At 40.8% G+C, this 24,000-nt stretch overlaps 1 protein-coding gene across 1 annotated transcript in view; it reads left to right on the top strand.

Moving 5' to 3' along the window:
* The first annotated feature begins 3,113 nt into the window (after positions 1 to 3,113).
* The window catches only part of LOC137993187 (trichohyalin-like), a 23,098-nt gene continuing 2,211 nt past the window's right edge, over positions 3,114 to 24,000 (top strand). The window contains exons 1-15 of the mRNA XM_068838892.1: positions 3,114 to 3,774; positions 7,169 to 7,399; positions 8,144 to 8,376; positions 8,449 to 8,706; positions 9,617 to 9,935; positions 10,922 to 12,065; positions 13,044 to 13,236; positions 14,767 to 14,888; positions 15,765 to 15,975; positions 16,473 to 16,631; positions 16,859 to 17,035; positions 17,456 to 17,616; positions 19,262 to 19,388; positions 20,387 to 20,460; positions 20,950 to 24,000. The exon at positions 20,950 to 24,000 is cut by the window's right edge and continues 2,211 nt beyond it. Coding sequence (XP_068694993.1) covers positions 3,306 to 3,774; positions 7,169 to 7,399; positions 8,144 to 8,376; positions 8,449 to 8,706; positions 9,617 to 9,935; positions 10,922 to 12,065; positions 13,044 to 13,236; positions 14,767 to 14,888; positions 15,765 to 15,975; positions 16,473 to 16,631; positions 16,859 to 17,035; positions 17,456 to 17,616; positions 19,262 to 19,388; positions 20,387 to 20,460; positions 20,950 to 24,000 — 6,929 coding nt within the window. The 5' untranslated portion in view covers positions 3,114 to 3,305. The remainder of the gene's footprint in view (positions 3,775 to 7,168; positions 7,400 to 8,143; positions 8,377 to 8,448; positions 8,707 to 9,616; positions 9,936 to 10,921; positions 12,066 to 13,043; positions 13,237 to 14,766; positions 14,889 to 15,764; positions 15,976 to 16,472; positions 16,632 to 16,858; positions 17,036 to 17,455; positions 17,617 to 19,261; positions 19,389 to 20,386; positions 20,461 to 20,949) is intronic.

The following is a 24,000-nucleotide window of genomic DNA, read 5'->3' as shown; positions in this document are numbered from 1 at the left end:
TGGTTTTGACCAAACCCTATTGTTTATTAGCCAATCATAGTCCAGAATTTTGATGTGTAATTTGCACTGGTATTACGCTTTTTGCACTGTTACATTTGAACTGCACTACCCTCAGCCTATTAGAATCGAGTAATTAATTCGTGTAAACATTCTAAGATCCTTTGGAAGTCTGTGCATATCAATCAGGCCATAATCCCAACTTGCGAGTCCTACTTGTTACCTCTTAGAAGGTTGCCTATATATAAAATTGGCTAAACCTCAGCGAAGTTGTTTTGTAAACCTCGCCCTCAGTCTCGAACTGTAGGACATTTTCCTCCGGCTATTTTTCGAGTAGAAACGGCATTGTTTGAACCCTGGAAAACAAGTAAACCACACAGTCTCAACATGTGAGTCCCAGTTGCGGCTCCTAGATTGCGCTTTGCCTACAAAATTTGCCATTTTTGCCAAAATGTTTGAAAATCTCTCTGAGTCACCATTTCTCGAGTTCTAGGACGTTTTCCGTGCTGCTCTTAGCTTAGGCACAATCTAGGATCCTTGAGGAGTCCAGCCATAAACTCCACTATCACTATCAGTACTACTATGACGACGACGACACGACGACGACTACGACTACGGATACGACTGCTGCTGCTGCTGCTGCTGCTGCTACTTCTACTACTACTACTACTACTACTACTACTACTACTACTACTACTACTACTACTACTACTACTACTACTACTACTACTACTACTACTACTACTACTACTACTACTACTACTACTACTATATACTAACAGTACCACTACCACTACTACTACTTCTGCTACTACTACCACTACCACTAAGTGTACTACTACTACTATGCTTCTGCTGCTATTGCTACTGCTACTGCTACTACTATTACTAATAAACGTGTGGAACTCGAAATACATCATCATAAATTGACTAATTGACAATTATTCTACGAATCGAAGGCGCGCTGGATACTGAAGTGATAGATAACCAACGAGGCGTGTAGCGCCGAGTTGGTTATAATCATTTATATCCAGCAAGCCCGAGTAGAATAATCTCCAGGAGCAACAACTCTTCCATGTATTGTCGACTAAAGCCTCGATTTAAGCCTCGGTCAATTCCGGTCCAAAACAGCTTTTGTCGGCCGTTTTTTCTCAGAGCTGCAAAAATGGTTTCAGCTCGCTTTATTGCTGACGCGTTCCTTGACCGTATTAGGTATATGAACTGATAGCCTGTGTCCGGCGAGCCAATGAAAATGCTGGAAACCTGACATCCGTGGTTCAGTTTATATCAAGAACAAATAATTAAATGTGGGTCTTTGACTCGAGCTGCATCCCGCAGCTACAGAGTCAAATAACGGCAGCATAGCTCATAACTGCATCACACAGTTAAAGCATATCCACGATGCCGCCAACCAAGCACCCAAGTGAGCAAATGTGAGAATGATATACACAGTAAATGAAATGGTGACTGCGTGATGCAGTTATGAGCTATGCTGCCGTTATTTGTCTGTATCTGCGTGGTGCAGCTCGAGTCAAAGACCCACATTTCGACCTTGCTCACCATAGAGTCTCCAGTAGCTCAGTGGTTAGAGCATCCGACGAGATCACGGAGGGTCGTGGGTTCAAATCCCATCCGGGGCTCGGATTTTTCCGAGTTTCCAGTGGGTTCCATTGTCACCATTTCATTTACTGTGTATATCATTCTCACATTTGCTCACTTCGGTGGTTGGTTGGCCGCATCGTAGATGTGCTTTAACTGCGTGATGCAGTTATGAGCTATGCTGCCGTTAAATAATTATTATATAAAATGAGTTAAAATTTTATCGTTACATAAACAGTAGGCCCCATTTGGCGTTATCTGTTGCGAGAAGCTTACAATCTTCCTACGGCAATTAAAGCTCTCTATTTAAAGATTAAAGCTCAAATGGAAGGTATAGGAGGTTTTCACGTGACGTCATCGCCGCCATTTTGGTGGACGAAAACAAAAGATCTCTCATTAGCTTCTCTTGTTCGTCCACCAGAGGTCGTACATTTCTCTATTGTTATTAGCGTCTCTAGAGGTTGGTTGGAAACGTCCTATTGTGTTTGTTATCCTTCAAATATTTTTCACGAGACTGGAGCTTACAAATTAGACGAAACCTTTACGAAGAGTTTACCGTCAAAAACGTTTACAGCGTATGAAGTTGACTTTTTTGTGTTTTCCGGTACCGCTTTATCGACCAGCAGGTTTATTTCTTCTGTCACAAAAGGGAACCCAATTAATTCTACTTGCAAAAATGTTGGGACATTGGGGAATATTGGGAATATTCGGTCACGCGCGTTTAGACCAATCGCATGCGTGCGAAAATATTTGCTGAAAATATTGAATATGAAGAAAAGACACCAGGAGTGAAACTTGAATATAAGCAACACAAGCAACATAAAACTGATTCTTATGTATCGATTATGTACGGTAAAAGCTGAAACCTAGAAGAATTAAAATAACGAAAAATGGTCCATTATTTTATAAGATGTTCAAAGAAATTAATGTATTCCTTCATTCTCAGAAACAACTTGTCTTCAGCAGTTCCAATTTTGTCAGATACCATAAGCCTTTGTGCCTGTCTGTTTCTCGCTTGCCCTGTTATGTTTTGCCGTTGTCGCTTTCCGTGTTGACTTCCGTTGTATGTTAAAACAGCTGAAACAGTGAAAGCCACCCGATAAGTCTTCTTTCAAAGAAGCTTTCCATGCTGCAGCCTTGTTAGATGCGTGTTGACTTTGGGAAGAAGCGAGCTCTTTGTTTTGGGAGGGAATTGAAACAACGATGTAGTGCAATACATGTAGTGTCTTGTTCCTTCGATCTTACCTGTAGAATGAGACATTGTATTGCAAATTACTCAGTATTATATGACAACAATGATACGTTCCTTTGGGACACCAAGAAATGAATTTGTCCGTGAAAAGAAAAAGATTCCGGAATTTTTTCCTCTTCAGAATTAAACTTATTCCTTATAACATTCGTTAGCCGTTTATCATCGGCCATGCACGTGATGACGTATTCATGCGGTTATAACTGTTCTTTTTTGTAACACGTATGTCATCTCTGAATTACTTGAGAAAACAAAGCTGTTTCAGTTGAGTGACCACGGCTGAGAACAAACAGACATGACATTTAATATCGGCAACCAAATTTGAAATTTCTATCCGTTGCTATCTGTTTTGAATACCTCGTGGAGCGTCTGGTCGTCGTGGTTATGCCCACTTTGTTCACCGCGCTTATTTTGTGACCATTTTTTAACGCACTGGACTTCTTTCCAAACCTAAACTGGCATGGAAAATACGGGTTTGAGCAAAGAAACTGCACAAGATTTGTTTTGCAAGTTTATGAACGCCGAAGATTGTCCCGAAATAACGCACACGTTTGGTCAACTTCTAAAACTTATCGGAATAAAGGCCAGCAACCCTCGAGAGTTTTACTCGCTACTCAAAGGGAAATTGCAAACTTGGAGATGTAAATCATTGTGGGAACAGCTTGACAGTCGCGCTAACCAAAAAGAATACGGCAAAGGGAAAATATGCGAGGACATTCAAGTAATGATCATAGGGGCCGGTCCTGTAGGCTTGAGGACAGCCATCGAAGTTGCTTTGCTCGGCGCCCAGGTTGTCATTGTGGAGAAGAGAGAATCATTTGTGAGGAATAATGTACTTCACTTGTGGCCGTTTCTTCTTACCGATTTTCGTTCGCTTGGAGCGAAAAAGTTTTATGGCAAATTCTGTTCGGGCTCAATCGATCACGTCAGTAAGTAATTACTCAGTTGCAAGTGTTTGTATGCAAGTTTTATTTTGCAGTTTCCCTCTATAATATAGTTTGGATGTATTGTTTAGTTGCAAATTTGATTTACATTTTAACGTGAATGAAGGTTTTTCAGTTTCATTTTGACATTTAAATGCACCACTAATTATCATTAATACTGGCCCAACTTGACAATCATGATTTAATAATGCCGCTGTATGAGATAGGAATGTTAAACACGAGTCAATGATAATTTCAACTGATAAAAAATACAGAAAAGTTACCAAAACGTATTAACACTCAAGCGAGAGGCGGTATAACTTTCGTGTTTATCAGAGAACAACTTTGTTTCCATGATTTCAGTGATCATGAGATGATATCTAATGATCGTCATTAAAACTTTGGCAGTTTTCGCGTATTTGTTGATTTTATAACGCAAACATTTTCCTATTTTGTCTTCCGCAAATTTCTGGCTCGTGTGCTATCGCCGGAGAGAGTCTTCAAATGTTCGTTCTCCAACAAGATTAGCAAACTTAAATCTGTGGCACTTGTTAATCCCTCAATATTGCCAGGGTTGTTTATTCTCCAGTTATCAACAGGTTAAGTACGCCCACAAGGCCAAAAAGTTCAATGTCAAACGTAGAATTCCCTCAAAAAACTTTACCCGCTTTGGAATCCAAAAAAGACGTTATTATTTAACGTACTGACTCCTTTACAGTTTTCCTTCTCCAATCAATAGACGGATTGTTTTGGGTTTTGTTCGAGTCTCGGTCATCGGGTAAGAATTTGCCAGTGGGCCTCACGTACATTGAAAGGTTTATAAGTCTTGGACAAACTCTTGAACAAAAGTGGTTCAACGTCGATCATTTGCAGAGTGTGAGGCTTTCGTTCACTTCAAGAGTTAGTTTTGATAATCCTTTAGTCTCGCGGTACATTTCATTGTTTTCAGTCACAATAAACATTTTCAAATTGAACTCCACTGACGAGAAGCAAAGGCCTTCAGTTTTTAATGTTTTGTTCACACTACTTCTCTTGAAATTAAATCGAGGTGAAATGTATTTCGTAACTTTCTGATTTGGCACATGATGAAATTCGAAAGTAAACAAATTAAAAGTCACGTCTCTCGCTTCCAATATTTCATAATTGCTTCGAAACAAATTTACATATTTCTTTTCTTTCTTTTTTACTTTTTCTGTTGTCTTTTCGCTTTGCACTCTACATCTGTAAAAGATCTCTCAATTTTTTTTCCAGCTTTTAATTAATTAAGTTACACCGTACTCAATTTTTCTCTGAACACCTGTTATGTATGAGGAAAGTAGTTTCTAAGTCCATATTTATTCGCGTGCCACTCTTTTCAGTCATATTCCATGATTTAAAACATCAATATAAGAAATTAGTTCTTCGATTGCTCGTTTAATACAAAGAAGCCGAAAAAATACTTCGGTCACATTCATTAATACTGAGATCGGGTCATTTAAAAACGCTGAAATACCAAAAAGGAAACCGAAGAGATCGAGAGATTTCGTGTGTAGAATCTTCTTCGTTGTTAACACAACACGCGCTCAATTTTGATGACGCTTCAACCCGGAATTAGTTGTAAGCGGAATAGCAGCTACTGCACGGATCGGTCAAAACTTTGTCAAAACAACTTTTAACATGCCTCTACTAACGTTAAGATGAAAAAGAGACCAAAAAATAAATATGATCAATTGTTTTGAAACGTGACACCATTTTTTGCTCTGAGGAAGCGTGGGTGTCCAGTCCTCTCGTGAAATGCGTCAGCTCGCAAACTCCTTTTTCACGAGAAGTGAAGTGAAAAATACGTATTCCGGTCATTTAATTTTATTACATGCTCACTAAAATTAAAAGGTACCATTTTGGCGAATTGTGTTGCATAAGAGCAGATCGTACGATTGAAGTTGGTCAACCATGACTGAACCGGCAAAAACCACGAATTTGAAGAGGCGAGAGTAAACGGCGATTTCCGGACCATTAAATGCAAATTCGAGTCGGGGAAGTTAAGTTTGTGATGTATGTCTGACCCCTTAGTTTCAGCGAGAAAACAGAAGACAGAAATAAAGAACTGATATTGGGAAGTATGCAATGATCTGGGTAACTTTGTAATTCCCTTCGGCCCTCGAGGACACTCTTTCGATTTGTATACGGAAACGAAACTTATGCTCAAGAATTTCACTATAATTAAGATCATGTTAACAATTGAACAAGATATATTTAAGGGAACGGATTCTCAGACGGACTGAGGTGAAGAAATAATGGATACATTCGATAAATTCCTAATATACGCACTACCAGACCTTTAGAACTTTATGAAAATAGTTTTCACTTCACCAATTCCGATATGTGAATCACCGCAGGCGGATATTCCTTCATGTTTTGTATTAGGAACTGATATTAATTGATCTTATCAGGCAAGAGGGCATTTAGCCGTTTTTAAATGCAATAACCTCCTAGTCTCTAAAAACAAGTCGTAGGGGGAGGGTGTCGGGATCCACTGTCTCAAAATTGCAGGAATTCTTTGACCTTTCGCTGTCTTTTATACAACAAAAACTTTCTTCCCAATAATTCTACTTATCCTATTCTTTTCTTGCTGTTGTTGAAGTTTGTCTACCACTGACCTCTAAAATCTTTTCCGCTACATGAATTCTCGGCCACTGTTCAAAAAACTTATTCTTTTTTGAGTGAGTAAATTTAGTAAGGAAGTAGTAAGTGCTTATAAGTAGTTTTTTTGAAACTTGAAAATGATCTCAGAGAGATCGAAACGTCGTTTTTTATCGCTAGTTTTTATTCTGAAAGTAGTAAGTGATATCCTTTAAACTTAAAGAGGATAATTCATAATAGTTATAAAAACTAATAAACTAGTGGCTCTATCATATCAACGGAAGCCGTTTGACCGAAATCTTTGGGCAAGGTCCACACGTGAGAGTCTCCGCAAAAATGAATGAAAGAATGAGCACTGTGAAAATTCGAAAACAAGAACAAGCATGAGGTCCTCCCAGGGAAGGGGGGGGAGGGGACGGGAGGGGTCTTCGTTCCCTTGAAAAAATTGCTTGTGTTCCCCTGTTCCCGAAATGACTTCAAAACGTGTTGTTAGTTTTTTGATTCCTAAAATGGTCTTTGTTTTCCTGCTCCCCAGGTTCAAATTAGCCATGTTCTCTTGTTTCCCAAAACCCCAGGGAAACCCTCATGCATGTTTGGCGGGTAAAGTGTGCAGGTGTTTTATACTCCTTCCTGTTAAAATCTTGGATTTTTCGATGAGAATTGCTGCTTAATTTATAGCACATTTCTTTGGATGCGCTCGTAATTTTTTTTTTAATGGAAAATCTATCTATCGAATTGTTTGTAAAAAAGGGTTATATGATAAATGTGATTCTCCCACCAGGCATTCGCAAACTCCAAGCTATTCTTCTAAAATGTGCGCTAATTTTTGGCGCCAAGCTGTACACTGGCGTCACATTTGAACACGTGATCGAGCCTAATCTACCGGAAGATGGATGGAGGAGCAAAGTGTCTCCTGAAAATCATCCTTTGAAGACCTTTGAATTCGATGTGCTCATTGGAGCTGATGGGAAGAAAAATGTTCTTCCAGGATTTCAGCAGATTGAAATGAGAGGTAATTTGAAATTTGTTGCTTATTTTAGCAAAAAATGTTGACTTTTGTTGAGGATTTATCTTCAGTCTAGGCCGCCGAACTGAAATGACAGCAGTTATGCCAGCTATAGCCAATCACAGAAGACGCGCCAATCCTAAAACGCCACGGTGGGGCATATGTAGCTGGTGTTAATCGCGGGAAAAAGCGGCATGGTCTCTGTTTTGTTTTTGATTGGATGAAATAGAGCGCGAGTTTTTTCGATAAGCCAATCACTTTGAACATACAAAGCCACTTAAAGCAATCGCTCAATTTTCTTTTTCACTATATTGAAAATCATTTTAAGGCCGATTATCAGATAGTAGGCAAGCTATAATTAGCTAATTTAGGAAGTCGTGTTCTTCACAATACGGCGCGCTAAAACATCGATTTATGGAGTGCGAAACAGAGGAAAAAGGAGGGAGCTGTATTTTATAGTGTGGCCCTCAAACTCTCTTAGCTGAAGAAACACGCTAGGTTTTCACGGAGTGCAAGGAACATACATTATCTTAGCATGCGCGATGGTTTTCTATACTCCCGCGCGAAAAGTTATTCTGTTTTCTTAGCACTTTCTAATCCTAGTTTTGGAAAACCTTTTTCCTTTTTCCCATGTTTGTGAACCGGACTGAGAAATCAGGCGAATTCCTCAAAAAGCCCTGAGGCACTCGTAGTCGAAAGAATTTGGTCTTTAAACCACAAGCTTCAACATATTTCTTCTCTCACTTGAAGGCACACTCGCTATTGGGATCACAGCTAACTTTGTCAACCATGGAACAGAAGAGGAAGCTAATGTTGAAGAAATCAGTGGAATTGCTTATCAATTTAACCCGCAGTTTTTCGACACCCTGTTTGTCGAGAAAGGAATCAAGCTGGAGAATATTGTATACTACAAAGACGAAACTCATTATTTTGTAATGACGGCAGGGAAGGCAAGCTTATTGAAGAGAGGTGCACTTAAAGAGGTAATATTCGTGAAGGTTGAAGAGATCATCACTTCGGCAAGACCTTCATTAAACATTTCATTGCTTTTATAGGATTTTGGTCAACCCACCAAATTACTGGCTCCTTGTAACATCGACCATTCGAAGCTGTTGGAATACGTAACCGACGTAGTTAAATACGCTACTAAAGGAACGCTGAAGAATTTGGAGCTAAAGATTGTAGGTAACAATCAACCGGACATAGCTGTGTTTGACTTCACTTCCATCAAGAAAGCTGAACACGCCGCCAGAATCATAGAGAGAAACGGAAGTAAACTGCTTCTGGGGCTTGTCGGAGACAGCTTATTGGAGGTGAGGGCACGAGTTGAATCATGATACGGGTGAGATAATCACGGAGACATTGCGTAGGAACTGATAACTCCCCTCAGACCCCCACCACATCGGGCTTGATTACCAGATTCAGCCTCTAACGTGGATTGGCACTGATTTTCACACTTCAGGTTTTTCTGTTTTTTTCCCTCCTCTCAAAAACCCAATTCTGATTTGATCGCCCTTTACCTGTTGGGCGAACAGTAATGCGCAGAGATAATGTCATTTATTTCATTTCCAACTGTGGCTTAAGGCGCCCGCAAACGCTGAAACATTGTTGCCGAAACATTGTTTCCGGAAATGTTTCCTCGGCGCGCAAACGAGGAAACACTGGGCCGCAAATGGGTAAACATTTGCTTCCGCAACAAAGTTTCCGCAACATCGTTTCCTCGTTTGCGGACGCCTTTACACAGAGAAATTGTTTTCGATTCCAAGCCTGTCGTCAGCGTAAGCTGGAGTTTTATCGCGTTTTTTGCATAGGAAATTGGTTAAAGCGAACTCTACGCAATGCGGCTCGTCCCGTAATTATTATTTCATATTCCACGAGCGCCCACGGAATACTTTTTAAAGAGCTCTAAATCATTTATTACTACTGAGTGTCAAAAATGCGGTGTCTAATTAATCAGGCAGAACGAAAAACAGTCCTAACGGGGCTCCTATAGTGGGAGGGGCTGGTAGAGTTATTTGTTTTACTAGTCCAAATGACTTGCTAATTCGTGTTCAACGGCGGAACAGTCACTCCCAGGTTTGGTTGTCTTAGCCAGAATTTTAAGCCCAACTGGAATAAATTCATTATGATGCATAATTTTGCGATTGCGCCTTATGATCAGTCATACCACCTTTACGATCAATCACGCATATACCTAACGTCGATGACTTCTTCATTCTTCAGCCATTTTGGCCAACGGGATCGGGTTGCGCCCGCGGTGTCCTGAGCGCTCTGGATGCAGCCTGGATGATACGCTCATTTGCGCAGGACAAACCTCCGCTTCAAATTCTAAGTGAACGAGAGAACATCTATCGCCTTCTGTCTGGCACTAGTCCGGAAAATCTTCAAAAAGATCACGCTAAATATACAATCAACCCAAGCAGTCGCTACCTGCAAATCACACACAAAAAGGTCCGTGAAGTTTACCATTTGTATGATACTGATGATGCTGTTAACGCTGATTTTAGTCTTGGTAGCCCACTTGCAGATGTCAGTGGCAAAGGTAAGTCAATCAGTCAATCCATTCATCCATCCATCCATAGACCCTTTGCATAAATGGCGCCTAAATTAGAATAACAATACTTTGTACATCCTTAGCCTCGTACTCATGTTTCTAGACAAAGGATTTTTCACATGAATGTGAGGTTTAGGATGTACATTGTCATTTATGCAAAGGGTCCATCCATCCATCCATCCATCCATCTATCAAACAACTTTATTCAGTTCATGCACGGTAATAGTTTTGACACGGTTTGCTCAGTTCAAATTTGCCTTGTCTCTAAAATAAGCCTGAAATGCTCATTAACAAAGAACAGCTACTATACCGATAACATCTTTATTCTACCCTTGTAAAAACTCAAGAATGAATTTACCAAGAAGGAAATGAAATAAAGTAGATTCAAATACCAAGGTCAAAAGACACACTCATCAAGATGGACATCACACCACACAAAAACATAAAAACTACTATCAATCCAGCAAGAAAGACTGCATCTATTTTAAAGCAGCTTTCAAATCAAGCAAAGTAAAACAAAGATATAACAGAGAAAGAACTACTATTGCATTGGACAAATCTACGACGAATCCATTACAAGACATCTAGTATTTGTTTAAAAGTTCCTTTTTAAAATATTCGCAAATTCATCTTAATATACTATCTAATGCTAATACTTTCCCCCCTACCCCCATTACAATGTTGATTTTTCACAGTCTCCAAAATCAAGATCCGTTCATCGATCGCTGGCATGTTTCAACATTGTCTGGTGGGAAGGGGGGGGGGAGGGGGGCACGAAAAAGGCAGTGAAAGAAGAACATTCGTTTCTCATATAACGATGGAAGCATGCACAGTTAATTCTCTACTTTTCGCCCAAAATTTGACAAGTGTCCTGAAGTGTTTTGACCCGGATTGTAGTTTCAGGTCTGCGCAACCGCATGTCAAATTTTCCTTTGTTTTCATAGATTGATTTTATTAATTTTTATGTTCCTTAGCAAGTCGCCGGAGAAGAATCAGCACTGGTGCAAAGCATACGGCTGCTAAGGGCCGTAAGCGTAGCCGTGCAAACCCTTATCTGAGCGCTGAAGGTAGAGCAAGTCGATTAAGATCAACGTCCGGTTCCAGCTTTGAGAATTTGTATGAACACAAACCACTTACTGTCAGTCGGTCTGTGCCACTTGACGGCCGAAAAAGATCAAACCTTACGGTCTTAAGCTCGGCGGGAAGCGATGACGAGGTCCTAGATAAAAGGCCGACGAGACGAGCGCGAGGGAAATCAAGGGAAAGTCCTTTTACACGAGGAAGGAGTTCTACAGTAGGGTGTTCTAACGATGCGCGAAATAGAAAAAGGAAGAAATCATCGATGATGTTGACTTCATCGAAAGAGAACCTTAACAACGAAACGGATCACCACGCGCGTAAGCCGAAGAGAAGTATATTTGGTTTTGGAAAGACTAAATGGAAGCCCAGTGCTACTGAAGAATCTGATCACCACTCTGACAAAGAAAGCAAATCGGGTAAAGGGAAATACGAGGAGAAGCAGCAGAAAACTGGTCCACTTCAAGACGTCGCGGGAGAAGAGCCGCGGGAGAGGAAACCCGCGGGATCATTTTCTAGGCAACAGTACACTCGCAGATCAACGCGAGATATTATTAAAGAAATGGAGGCCAGATCGAAAGGCGAGGCGGGAGAAAATATTGCTACAAAAAATAACAATGTTTCGGCAAAAGTTTCAGGCTCCAACATCCGTCAAAAAGGCGACGAAATCAAAAGAAGGGACAACGTTCAAAAAAGAGACGAGGGGGAAATACAGAAGATTAAGAGGGAAGAACAGAAAAAGAGACAGAAGGAGGAAGAGAAGAAAAGAAAGGAAGAAGAAAGAAAAAGAAAAGAGGAGGAGAAAAGGAAACAAGAAGAAGAGAAACAAAACGAGAAGGAAGAAAAGAAAAAGAAGGATGAAGAAAAAAGGCGGCTTGAAGAAGATAAGAAAAAGGTCGAGGAGGAAGAAAGAGCGAGAAAGAAAACCGAAGAGGAAATAAAGAAACGAGAACAAGCCAACAATCTTTTGAATAAAAAAGTGCTGAACACTCCAAGTAACAAGAAGTTCAAGAAGCAAGCACTGCTGGACGAAATTGCTAAGTGGGTTGGAATGTTTTTTTTTTTCCGTTAATCTAATAAATTAGGCAACTAACTTGTTAAAGGTTGCAAGTGGGCTCGATTTCCAGTCCGCGACAAAGCGGCAGAAATTGAGCCAAAGTTATGAGTAACCTAATATTTGATATAATGATGGGTGAAATGGTATATGAAATGAATCATATATGAACTGCGGATATGAAATTAAGTGAAGCTATGATCTTCGTAGTTATGAACGCAATTTTTACAATTGCGTAGAGAAGTCTGAAAAATTCAGGTCTTCAACGGGGTTTGAACCCGTGGCCTCGCGATTCCGGTGCAACGCTCTAACCAACTCACCATTAGAACGGGACCATTAGAACCCCCAAATGACCAGCTCCCAACGTCAGTGGCTTCATAGCTCAGTTGGTTAAAGCGTCGCACCGGAATCGCGAGGTCAAACCCCGTTGAAGTCCGGAATTTTTCAGACTTCTCTACGCAATTGTAAAAATTGCGTTCATAACTGCGATGATCATAGCTTCACTTGATAATGATGGGTGTCTAAATTATAGTCATTTTCTGCATGTGGGTCAATCACAGACGGCTTTACGGCATTTAAGCAGTTCCTCCCGAGTTGCTGGAGAGTGCTACATTAAAATAGATTTCACAGCTTTGTTTCGCGATTAAACCCTATATTTTTTGCTGTCATTTTCCCCCTTAGCCGAGAATCACCAGATTTTTTTGTCGTAACGAGATTTACCCAAGTAAAATTCTGAAAGTGGGTTGTTTAAGCGGCAAAGTCAGAAAAAGCTTGGAACGAGCGCCCTGAACCGTTCAGGGCGCTCGTTCCAAGCTTTTTCTGACTTTGCTGCTTAAACAACCCACTTTCAGAGTTTATTTTTTAATTTTCTCTGTGATGATCTGTCCTAGTACTCTAATTTTGAGGATAAGCTGTGATCTTTACTCCTTTGTGATGTTTTCCGCTTTTGTACCTTCTGTGCACAGGATATCACCGTCAGCTAAACGAGCTATGCCGGTTCTTTCCAAACTCAGCCCTAAATTCGACAAGGAAAACGAAAAGTCACAAGATCTTAGTGTGGCAACGGCTGTTGGCGAGGCCGCAGTGATCCTCATGGCAACGCCTCTTTTGATTGACAGAATGATACCAGCGATAGCCGCGGATCGTAAAGGATCATGGGTAAAAAAGTTGTGTACACTTGAGGCCGATTTACACGGTACTATTTTTATCGCATGCGACAAGATAACGACAGGCTTACAACTCGTTTACAATTGTCGTCTTCGTCAGAAAAAGCATTTTAGAACATGTTTTAAAAGGGAGGCGCGGTGGTCCGGGTTCGGGTCCTGACCGTGGACATTGTGTTGTGTTCTTGGGCAAGACACTTTACTCCCTCGGTGCCTCTCTCCACCCAGGTGTATAAATGGGTACAAGCGAATTTAATGCTGGGGGTAACCCTGCGATGGACTAGCATCCCATCCAGGGGGGAGTAGAAATACTCCTAGTCGCTTCATGCTACAGAAACCGGGGATAAGCTCCGGCCTGATGGACCACTTGGCTTGTAAGCTGACTTTACCTTTTAAAATTCCGGGACAATCGTAAGTCTTGTCGTAGGCCTAAGCTTGTCGCATGCGGCAAAAATCGTATCGTGTAAATCGGCCCTTAAATGATAAAAGTTCATTACTGTTGCTTGAAAAACGTTTTTTTTTTCTTCTCACATTAACGAGCAAGAAGGATATACCACCGGTCAATTGCCTTCGGTCGCGCAATTTATAAGACTTAGCTTCACGGACGGTCCCCTCAGTTCTTCTTTGACTCCGTCGAGATCGTATAATTGTAAGTCTTGATTTGTAATGGAGATTGGACCTACCCTTAGCTTTGCTGTGCTCTCCATTACAAGCTAAGATGGTTGCTGGTTTACGCCGGCGTACGATCTCGATCGTAAACAACCTTTTTACAATGATTCTGGCATACTTCAAATTCACCACCTCCATTATTAAGGCAAACTTATGACCTTCCGATTACTAGCGTGAATGCTCTCCCACTGAGCTAGAGTGAGCTGACTAAGTTCAGGTGACAGTTGTCGCGCTCTACTGGCAGGACTGAAATGTTCAAAATGGTGTATTCTCGCTTAATTTGTAATGAATGAAATGGTTTTTGTTAAAGCGATGTATTTTATTCGATGTTGACTCTTAACAAACATTCCGGCGAGTCGGATTGCACCTTTGCTCAAACCTATGACCCTTCGATTAACCTTTGGTTTTCGTTCAGTGATCGCAGAAGCTCATAGAGCGAGTTTCAATCGAGTGTCGTAAAGCCAAAACCAAAGTAATTACTTTTGCCAATCAAACGCGAAGTAATTACACGTAACCGACACAAAGCGCGGGAAAATGTGCACGCACAAGCCACGATTGGTTTTGATTTCACTTCTGATTGGTCGAATAAATGGCGTGAGATCTTTGAACCAATCACTGTGTGAAGTAATGCAAACCGAAAGCAATTTGCTAATTACTTTCGACACTCAATTGATACTCATCCGCTCTAACCCACTAAAGTGTCGATGTCTCTTATCTGGCCTTGATCCAACGGTGTACCTTATTATCTAAATTTAGAATACGGGTCCTGCCAAATTATGGCCAATCAGATTGCACGTGACGGGTTATAGACGGGTTATAGACTTCTGGTGATAGTATCTGTTCTTATATCTTCTAGTTCTCGAAAGCTGGTGGCCGAGTTCGAGACGTTATTCATCGCTACAACACTTTGAACGACATGAAACCGCTGATAAAGTCAATGAATGGAGATGTGACGCCATTGAAAAAAACTCAAGATAGGTACATCTCTAGCTAAACTAGAGAAGTGAGGAATTTGATACCTTAGATCGATATCCTTTTACCTAAAACGTGGGCAGACATGAAAACTATTTATTGATCTGTCGAATAAAGGGGGTAGTTTCTAAAGAAACTGTGGTACTGTGTCGGTGGGGAAGTAGTACACAAAAATTCGGTTTTATCTACGGAGTTGATAATGTAAATTGACCACCGTACAGGGATTCTTAAAGCTGACGTTTCGAGCGTTAGCCCTTCGGCTAACGCTTGAAACGTCAGATTTTAGAATCCCTGTACGGTGGTCAATTTACATTATCAACTCTATCGATCTGACGGTTTATTCGTCCCGGCAGTCTTCCAGTTAGCCAATTTGCTGAACGCAAATGTGAAGAATCTGTGCGCCGCATTACCCTACTCATCTCCACCGGCCCGCATCTAAAAATTTGAGAGTCCCTTTTATGGCCTCAACTGTTAACTTAGTTAAGACCACCAGACGGGTTCAAACTTGTGCCAAACCAACACTCAGGGTCTTTAACTGATAACCGAGAAGAAAGTGTTGCCCTTTTAATAGGGACCTTAAGATCTACGACGCGGTGGCCAAAAAGAACGCCTCGAAACAGCAACATCATTGGTTAAAATAGGAAAAAAACGCCTTCTTATTCTTTGCAAGACAATACCGTTGGGCCCTGGTCTCGAGGACGCTTTGCGAAACCCTTGACTGAGCAACTGAGCAAACTTCTTGATGTCGTGGTCTTGCTCAGGCCGGATTGCATTTTTTAAAGTGTATTTGGATATTTTCACTTCTTGTTATTTTCAAATCATTTCTTATCTTTTACAAAAGCGCTGAGTTTTTATTAACCCATCTTCTACACTCTTTTTAAGTGTCGATGGGATCGCTGAGGTAAAACTGCAGCAGATTGTCACTGACGAAATGAAGGCTGAAAAACATGACGAGTATAGTCCCGAGAATCGGAACGACTCGTTGTACAGTACGACACCCACACCGCCGTCGCAAAAGAAAAGGATCCTGCAGATGAGAAAAGATGGAAAGCACTTGGTTTCTTCACCGTCTCTGGAGAGGCTGAGAATCAAGGTAGTAGCTGAATGAAATTGAGTGTCTGGCCTCAGTTGTATGATGGCTGGATAGCTCGGTAATCCAGCTAGCCCCGCTTATTCAAAAGCCGATGAACGCTAATACCAGGTTAAAAATTAATCAAGGAGTTTTTTTCTCTACTCCCAAATGTTGTTCAACGCTGATATTCGGCAAAACTTTACGCTCGAAGAAGTCACTCTTGAAAAACAAAAATAAGCAATGATATACGATGAGGGCCGAGATTCCAATAACTTCACCAAGCTTTAATTGTTTTGTATATGAACGTTTCAGCTCGGTAAACAGGATGCATTTTGATCACATTTCAAATTTTTTTTTTTCATCTTGGTCTCCCAGCTACAATTTCTACCATAGGGTCGCAATTCACTTTGGTAACCGGGACCATAATAAGAAAAAAAAGTTCCTAAAGGAGAATCTCTATTCTTTTCATAAGTTATGTTACGGTGATTCATAGTATTTCCACTTATTCTTGCTTATAGCTGCTTGATTCTCCAGACGATGTTTCACTCACTGACAAAGACGCCGATTGTTCAAACAAGGTGGAAAAGAGGTCATTAAATTTCAATTCTCCAATATGGCAAGAAACGCCACTCGTCGCAGCAATGAAAGAACGCGAAGAAACGGCGGATCGCGAAGAGGTAAGGGTGTAAATTACAAAAGTCGTCTTCTTCATAACAGATGCTTAAGTTACCACTTAGCTTCTAATTGCATAAACGGTTGCTAAGGTTTTCTAAAAACTGTCAGAAATATGCAATCCGGCGTGACTGGCGACCACTCTTTAATTTGTTGTTTACAATTCAAAGGAAGTGTCAGCAAACGACGTTTTCAATGCTCACAAGGCTTTTTTCGTTATCTTTGTTTTAAGGGTGTCGTAGATGGAAAATCAGTAGGAGAGACCTCTTCCGTCTCGAAAAGTGATTCTCTCATCAAGGAATCCAGTTCAATTAGTTCACAAAAGACAGAAATCATTGTTACAGAAAAGGATGAGGAGAGAAAGAAAAAGAACCAACCAGCTTCCAACTACTCATTTTTGGATGAGAAGGTGGGTTTTTGCTTATGATAGACCGAAAACTAGCAAACCGTTCATCATTCCAGATCACTTTCGTGTTCCTTAATTGCATGGAGCCATTGTGCAGTAACACGGAAAGCTTTGAAATGCCAAGACAAGTGTTTCCTCATCGTGTAAAAATGAGGTAAAGAAACTTGGCTTCTTTGGATAAACGCGATCATTTAGCTAAATTTGGGGACAACGGATTAAACCTTTGAGTGGGGTCTCAGTTGAGAGGCCGGTCGGACCGTAATAAAAGCCAGAGTCTTTAAATTACTGGTAAGAGAGTGTTTGCTCATTATGTTCTCGCCATGTGCCGGACTCACAGAAACGTGTGTGGTATCGAGTAAAGCCCGAAGTGGCTATGGCGGATAAATTTAGTAAACCAGGGTGTCCTAATTCCCTTCAATTCAGATTACAAACAAGGATCTTCCTTCTACAAAGTTATCTCAAACGAGACGTCGCTCTTCCATGCAGCCAACCGAAGAAATGGAGGAGAAACTAAAGAATTTGCTAAACAGCACGACAACTCAGAAGGCTTGGGATTCAATTAAATACATGATTTTTCTATTCAAGTAAGTTAAAATTTCTTCCATTACTTTTTTCTCTTTCCTCAATAGGACGTTTTCAACCAACCTCTAAAGACACCAGTAACAATAGAGAAATGCACAATTGCTGGTGGACGAACAAAAGAAGCTAATGAGAGATCTTTTGTTTTCGTCCACCAACACGGCGGCGATGGTTTCACGTGAAAATCTCCTATAGCGAAGGAAAATGGGTCTTTTGTTCCTGTGGTTGGCACATTTGCATGAATAACAAAAGCAACGTTTGTGAAGAGATATCATCCCTATAGGATAGGCACTTCACCAAATCACTCTGCCTTTGAATCCTCTCTTAACGAGTTCCACTCTGTTTTAACTTAAAGAATGACTGGACCGCTGTCGTGAAAACCCAATTTACGAATAAGAAGGGCTTAGTTGATTTCCATCAATGTATCAATGTGAGAGGACAATTATGCGGTTGCATTAATAGGGGAGGTCGTGATCAAGACTTCTGTCAGTCAGCAGAGATGATCCTTTGTTTAACAAAAGAGAAAGGACAAAAGAGAAAGGGAACTGGAATCTAAGTTATTAGTCTGTCTAAGTTATAATCCACATGTGAAATCCACTGGATAGAACTACAACAACAAAAAAATGAATAAGAAAGAAATTAAATTAAAAAATTAAAAACATTAATTAAAACTTCGTTGAAGATAAAAGAATCTATAGTTATCTCCTATAAACCTGATTTTTTTGTTTCATTAAATGAATTGGTAGCTGCCACTCCTTGAGTGATCAGTGGCGTTTGAGGAACACTGAAATGCCTCAGTCTTGAGCTGGTTCAAGACACCTTCGAGCAAGTTGATTTCCAGCAATGTATCTATTAATAGGATTTAGCGTTGCGTTCAAGTTTAGACTGAAATTTGTGTTTTGTCAAAAATCATAGAAACAACTTTAGTTGTAATTAATAGACCCTTCTCCTAAATATCGGCAACCGATTTGAATGAGTTAAAATTGAACTGAATGAAAACCTGATACCAGAAATAGAAAGAGCACCTTAACTTTAGCGTATTAGGTGTTATATCAGCTGAGGAAATTGTTGTTGAAAGTGGACAAATTTACAGACGTTCGTGTTACTGGGGGTATGGCGTATACCATTGGTGACAGGCGTCGAGAAAATGTACCTCTTTAACTTGTGTGTTTTGTTTTCCCATTTCAGACCACGTGATGTTCCCAAGGGAATTTTCCTTTTGTTTTTTCATAAGTTATGCATACATATGCACGTGCATAAGACGCCATTTGAAAGAAACTGTTCCATATAGTAACATCACGTGGTCTGAAATTGGGAAAACAGAACGCACAAGCTAAAGACTAGGTGCATTCCCAAAAGAGAGGAGAAAGTTAAAATTCTTACTTTGCATCCACGTGATGAGACGGCCATGTTGGTGTACAAAACAAGAGAAAATGGCCTCACAAGTTTTGCATAATAATAGTCAAATTCCCAAAAGACATTTTACCTCATTTTTCTGTACATGAACATGGCTTCCGTGACGTCAGATGCAAACCATCAATAGGAGAATTTTCAGGCTTTTATGGAAAGCAGCTGCCTGATTGCCTGCTTACCTGTTTGTCGTTTCCGAAAGGTAGACGCAGAGCTAAATCTCTCCTGATTACTTTTTAGGCAAATACAGAAGGACCCGAACGAGGAAAAATATCGCAGGATATTTAAAGGACGAGCTAAGTTGAGAAAGAACGTTTGGACAATAAGAAACGCCAAGTTGTTCATGACCGAGAGTGGATGGACCGAGGTAACTAAGCAGGCACATCAGTTCCGTGTGTAGGGGAATGAAGTATGGCCAACAGTCGCCGGATTCTTTGAAAACTTAAGGAGAAATCAGGGGCGGATCGAGGATCTTTCTTAGGAGGGGGTTCACTACTTAGGAATGGAGTAGCTGACTGGTAACTTTTTTTTTTTGCAGAATGCCACTTGTACTAGAAAGCCGTAAGTCATCTCAGGATCCTAGATCTGCCCCTGAGAAAAGGCAAAAGCACACTCTTCCTTTCCACATCACTGTCCAAGTTTTCAGGGACTTAACTGACTGTTAAGGCCCGTTTGAACAGTTTCTTCATTTCTTGATTCAAATGTCGAGAGTGTTTGAACAGGTCGTTCATCAACATTGCTAAACGTGATTGGAATTAATGTCTATCATTAAAGTGCAGGTTACAGATGGAAGAGAGAATTACTGAATCCTCGCATCTATATGGACAATTTGAGCAATTGTCTCTTGAAGACAACTGAAAAATTCAGGTTGCTTCATTCGATCCCATGACCCTCTGCGATGCCGGTGCAATGCTCTACCAACTGAGCTTTGAAGTCACTGAATTGGGAACAAATGAGTCCAACAAATTGATCTGCTCCCAAGTCGTTGTTGCTGCTGGTGAAAGTGTGTTAAATCATCAAAGTTAAACTCATTTAGACTTTCATTCAACATCGATTCAACATCTCGTTTGTTGTCGAAAACGTTGGTTGGAGTCGAAGCCGTTCCAACATTCCGTTCGATACTTCCAGAACACACACACCAGGCTGAATATCTGGACTTCCCTCGCAGTCAAAGTGTTGGCTCCATTGTCGGAGCGATGTTGGGACCGTTTGAAGAGCCTCTTAGTTTATTTGCATCCTAAAAGAGTCCGGCCCATCTGATCCAACATTGTAATATTAGTACAGATATTCTTTGTCTTTCTCCGCAAACAGACCTGACAAAAACGAAAAATCCTGCCGCTGTTGTTGTTGTTGTTTTTTTTTCAGGTTGGAAGTTTTCTTATCTTTCCGTTGTCAAAGAAAACAGAAGAGCCTTTATTGCTGCTAAATAAGTATCTTAGGTAAGGTATACAGTATCCTGATGTAGTAGTTTACTAGCCTTGATTTCATCGCAAAACTAGTCTATGAGTAGGGAGGAGAAGGTGTAAAATGGGGCCTATAAGCCACTTTCATATTTGGCCGCCCCTATACTTTTTTGTTTTTACGATGATTTTACTAACTTATTTTAGTGTCTAAAATGTTTTGAATCTTGCTCGTCATGGAGGGGAGTATTTTATTTTGGCACCATTTATGGAAAAATCTCTATAAGCTTTGTTTTAAGGCGAAAAGTGATCCTTGGTCACTGGGCCTGCATATAGGAAAAAAATTTAAATGGGAATGGATTTAATCACTTTTTATCACTATCAGTGTGTTTTTTATAGAGCATACAAGAAACGAAGAGGTACACACCCCACCCCCCTTTTCCCTAATACCCTAATACGAACACTTTCAGGACCCTCACTTAACTCATTTTTTGACAATTCAACGTTTTTCTTCTTCATATTTGTCAGCATCATTGACGAGAGAAGGCCAGAATGTAAGAATTTAAAAGTGATGGAAAGAAGGCCAACCTTTCAAAGAACAGGCTCATCTGATCTGGCGGAAAAAATAATGGAGCTGAAGGAAGCTTTAACTTCGTCGAGATGCAATCCTTATAGGACGAGAAGGCTGAGTTTAGAGAGGAATTCAAAATTAATGGGCTTTCGTAGGGCCATGTCGGTGGATGAAGTTAATGGATTGAGAAAAACATCAGAGAAATGTACCACTTTATCATCAAATGATTCCACGGAAATTGAATGCCAGAAACCGGAGAATTCCTTGAAAGAAGAAAAGGCTCAAGAGCTAAGCAAAAAACTTCGTCGTTGCGTCAGTGAGGATGTTCTTTACACCTCTCTTGAAGGCAGAGAGGACCGTACTTCACCAATCATCTGGAGATTCTCTAAGCGAGGGGTTGCTGAGAAAGATACAGTTTGCGATCTTGTTATGGAAAATCCTATTGACCTGAAAACGTCGGCTGCTACGGATGAGTCCGTGAAACAAGCAAAATACAACACGAATTCACTCCCAGACAAGGAAGTTACTGAACACGCTAATAACGACACAATGGGCGCGAATCAGTATGCAGCCCTTCTACCTAATAAGACCGCGTCGAAGGAAGCAGACGAGTTGTCCTCTGTTCTGGAAAATATTTTGGGTACCTTGGAAAGCAGTACTGATTCAGAGAGAGAAACTGATTCTGAGAGAGAGTTGAAGTGTGCACCAGAGAAGGCATTTGCTTCAAAAACAGCTGCAGACGACGTGAAGGACGATGAGTTGGAAGCATTGTGTGAAACACTCAACATGATAATCGAGGACAACACTGGCGAATCATCCTCTGAAAATGAAGACTACAGCAACAGAAAAGAAAATCGTTATAACCTTCGGCAAGCAAGAGGCGATACGATCTCTCTAAAACCTCCATTGCGCCCTCGTAGAGGAACTACAAAGCCGCTAGAGAAAACTAAATGTTTGGGTTCTATGGGACAACCTAATGGTAAATTAGAACGTGAAAGAGTGATTCATTCAGAAAGCACCCGATCACGACAGAAGGTTTCTTCAGAAACTCGTCAAAATAAAGCTGTTTCAAGGAGCTCAATTAAAACTCGTGCACAGCGCCAAAAAGAACTAAATAACACTCGCTTGGTTCTAGAAACATCAAACCGAAATCAAGCTGTTTCCAATACACGGAAATCTGTCGTCAGTTCCAAGCCAACTGCAATTACTAAACGTCTTATCTCAAAAGCCAAAAGTAACGATACGAACAGACCCAGAACGAGGCAAGCGTTGTTGAAATCAAAGAGCGTAGCAAGTCAGAAAAATGGAATTACGGACACGGAGCAGAAGCTCTCGAGATCTAGTCGATCCTCGAGCAGTGAAGTCGATAAGACGGCAGTTAGGTTTGGTGAGGTGGAGCAAAGACGCGACAATCAGGCGTCCTTGATCAAGAACCCGCAAGAAAGGGCGACATCTAATAAAGAGAGAACCACAAGTAAAAATGTGGAACCACGCAAAGAGTCTGAAGAACTTTCCACTGAAAATGAAGAAATTCACAGCAACACTGAGATTGCTTCCGGATTTCAAAGTGAACGAGTCGTTTCAGGGAAAGATGAAACAGATAGGTACAGCCACCCGGTGGAAAGCAATACAACAGAGATGAATGTAGGAACTGTGGCCAAAGATAGTTTCAGTCAATTGAAGAAGTCTGAAGATCAAGGCCGTCAAAATCCTGAAGAAATGTTTCAGGAAGACCGAGATGACATCGGTGAATTATCAAAAGAAGTCCAATCCCATCATGATGAAAGCTTCCCTCAGCCAAATGAAGACGATAGCCAAGACACCAAGGACCAAACCGACGATGCGCTCTCGGAAGTACTTATAAAACAGTGTCTTCCTATCACACAGAGTGTTCCAGCAATCGATCAAGACAATGAATTAGAATTGCCTACATTTGATGAAACGGAGAGACACTGTGACATGGAGGAATCTTGCATTAATAAAAATGGGTTTTCAAATGTGACAGACTTCGGACATACTGAATCGAATCCTCAAACTGTTCAACACAGCAATCGCAAGATGACACAACTGGATGCTGGAGAACAACTAGAACGTGAAAGAGTGATTAATTCTAAAAGCACACGATCACGACAAAAGGTTTCTTCAGAAACTCGTCAAAATAAAGCTGTTTCAAGAAGCTCAATTACGACTCGTGCACAGCGCCAAAAAGAACTAAATAACACTCGCTTGGTTCTAGAAGCATCAAGCCGAAATCAAGCTGTTTCCAATACACGGAAATCTGTCGTCAGTTCCGAGCCGACTGTAATTACTAAACGTCTTGTCTCAAAAGCGAAAAGTAACGATACGAACAGACCCAGAACGAGACAAGCGTTGTTGAAATCAAAGAGCGCACCAAGTCAGAAAAATGGAATTATGGACACGGAGCAGAAGCTATCGAGATTTAGTCGATCCTCCAGCAGTGAAGTCGATAAGATGGCAGTTGGGTTTGGAGACGTGGAGCAAAGACGCGCGAATCAGGCGTCCTTGATCAAGAACCCGCAAGAAAGGGCGACATTCAATAAAGAGAGAACCACAAGTAAAAATGTGGAAGCACGCAAAGAGTCTGAAGAACTTTCCACTGAAAATGAAGAAATTCACAGCAACACTGAGATTGCTTCCCGATTTCAAAGTGAACGAGTCGTTTCAGAGAAAGATGAAACAGATAGGTACAGCCACCCGGTGGAAAGCAATACAACAGAGATGAATGTAGGAACTGTGGCCAAAGATAGTACCAGTCAATTGAAGAAGTCTGAAGATCAAGGCCGTCAAAATCCTGAAGAAATGTTTCAGGAAGACCGAGATGACATCGGTGAATTATCCAAAGAAGTCCAATCCCATCATGATGAAAGCTTCCCTCAGCCAAATGAAGACGATAGCCAAGACACCAAGGACCAAACTGACAATGCGCTCTCGGAAGTACTTATAAAACAGTGTCTTCCTATAACACAGAGTGTTCCAACAATCGATCA

Source organism: Montipora foliosa, chromosome 2 (assembly GCF_036669935.1).
Source record: "Montipora foliosa isolate CH-2021 chromosome 2, ASM3666993v2, whole genome shotgun sequence".
In the NCBI taxonomy this organism is placed as follows: Eukaryota; Metazoa; Cnidaria; class Anthozoa; order Scleractinia; family Acroporidae; genus Montipora; species Montipora foliosa.
Note: the sequence above shows the minus strand (reverse complement) of the source record. Positions and strands in the feature narration are given on the sequence as shown.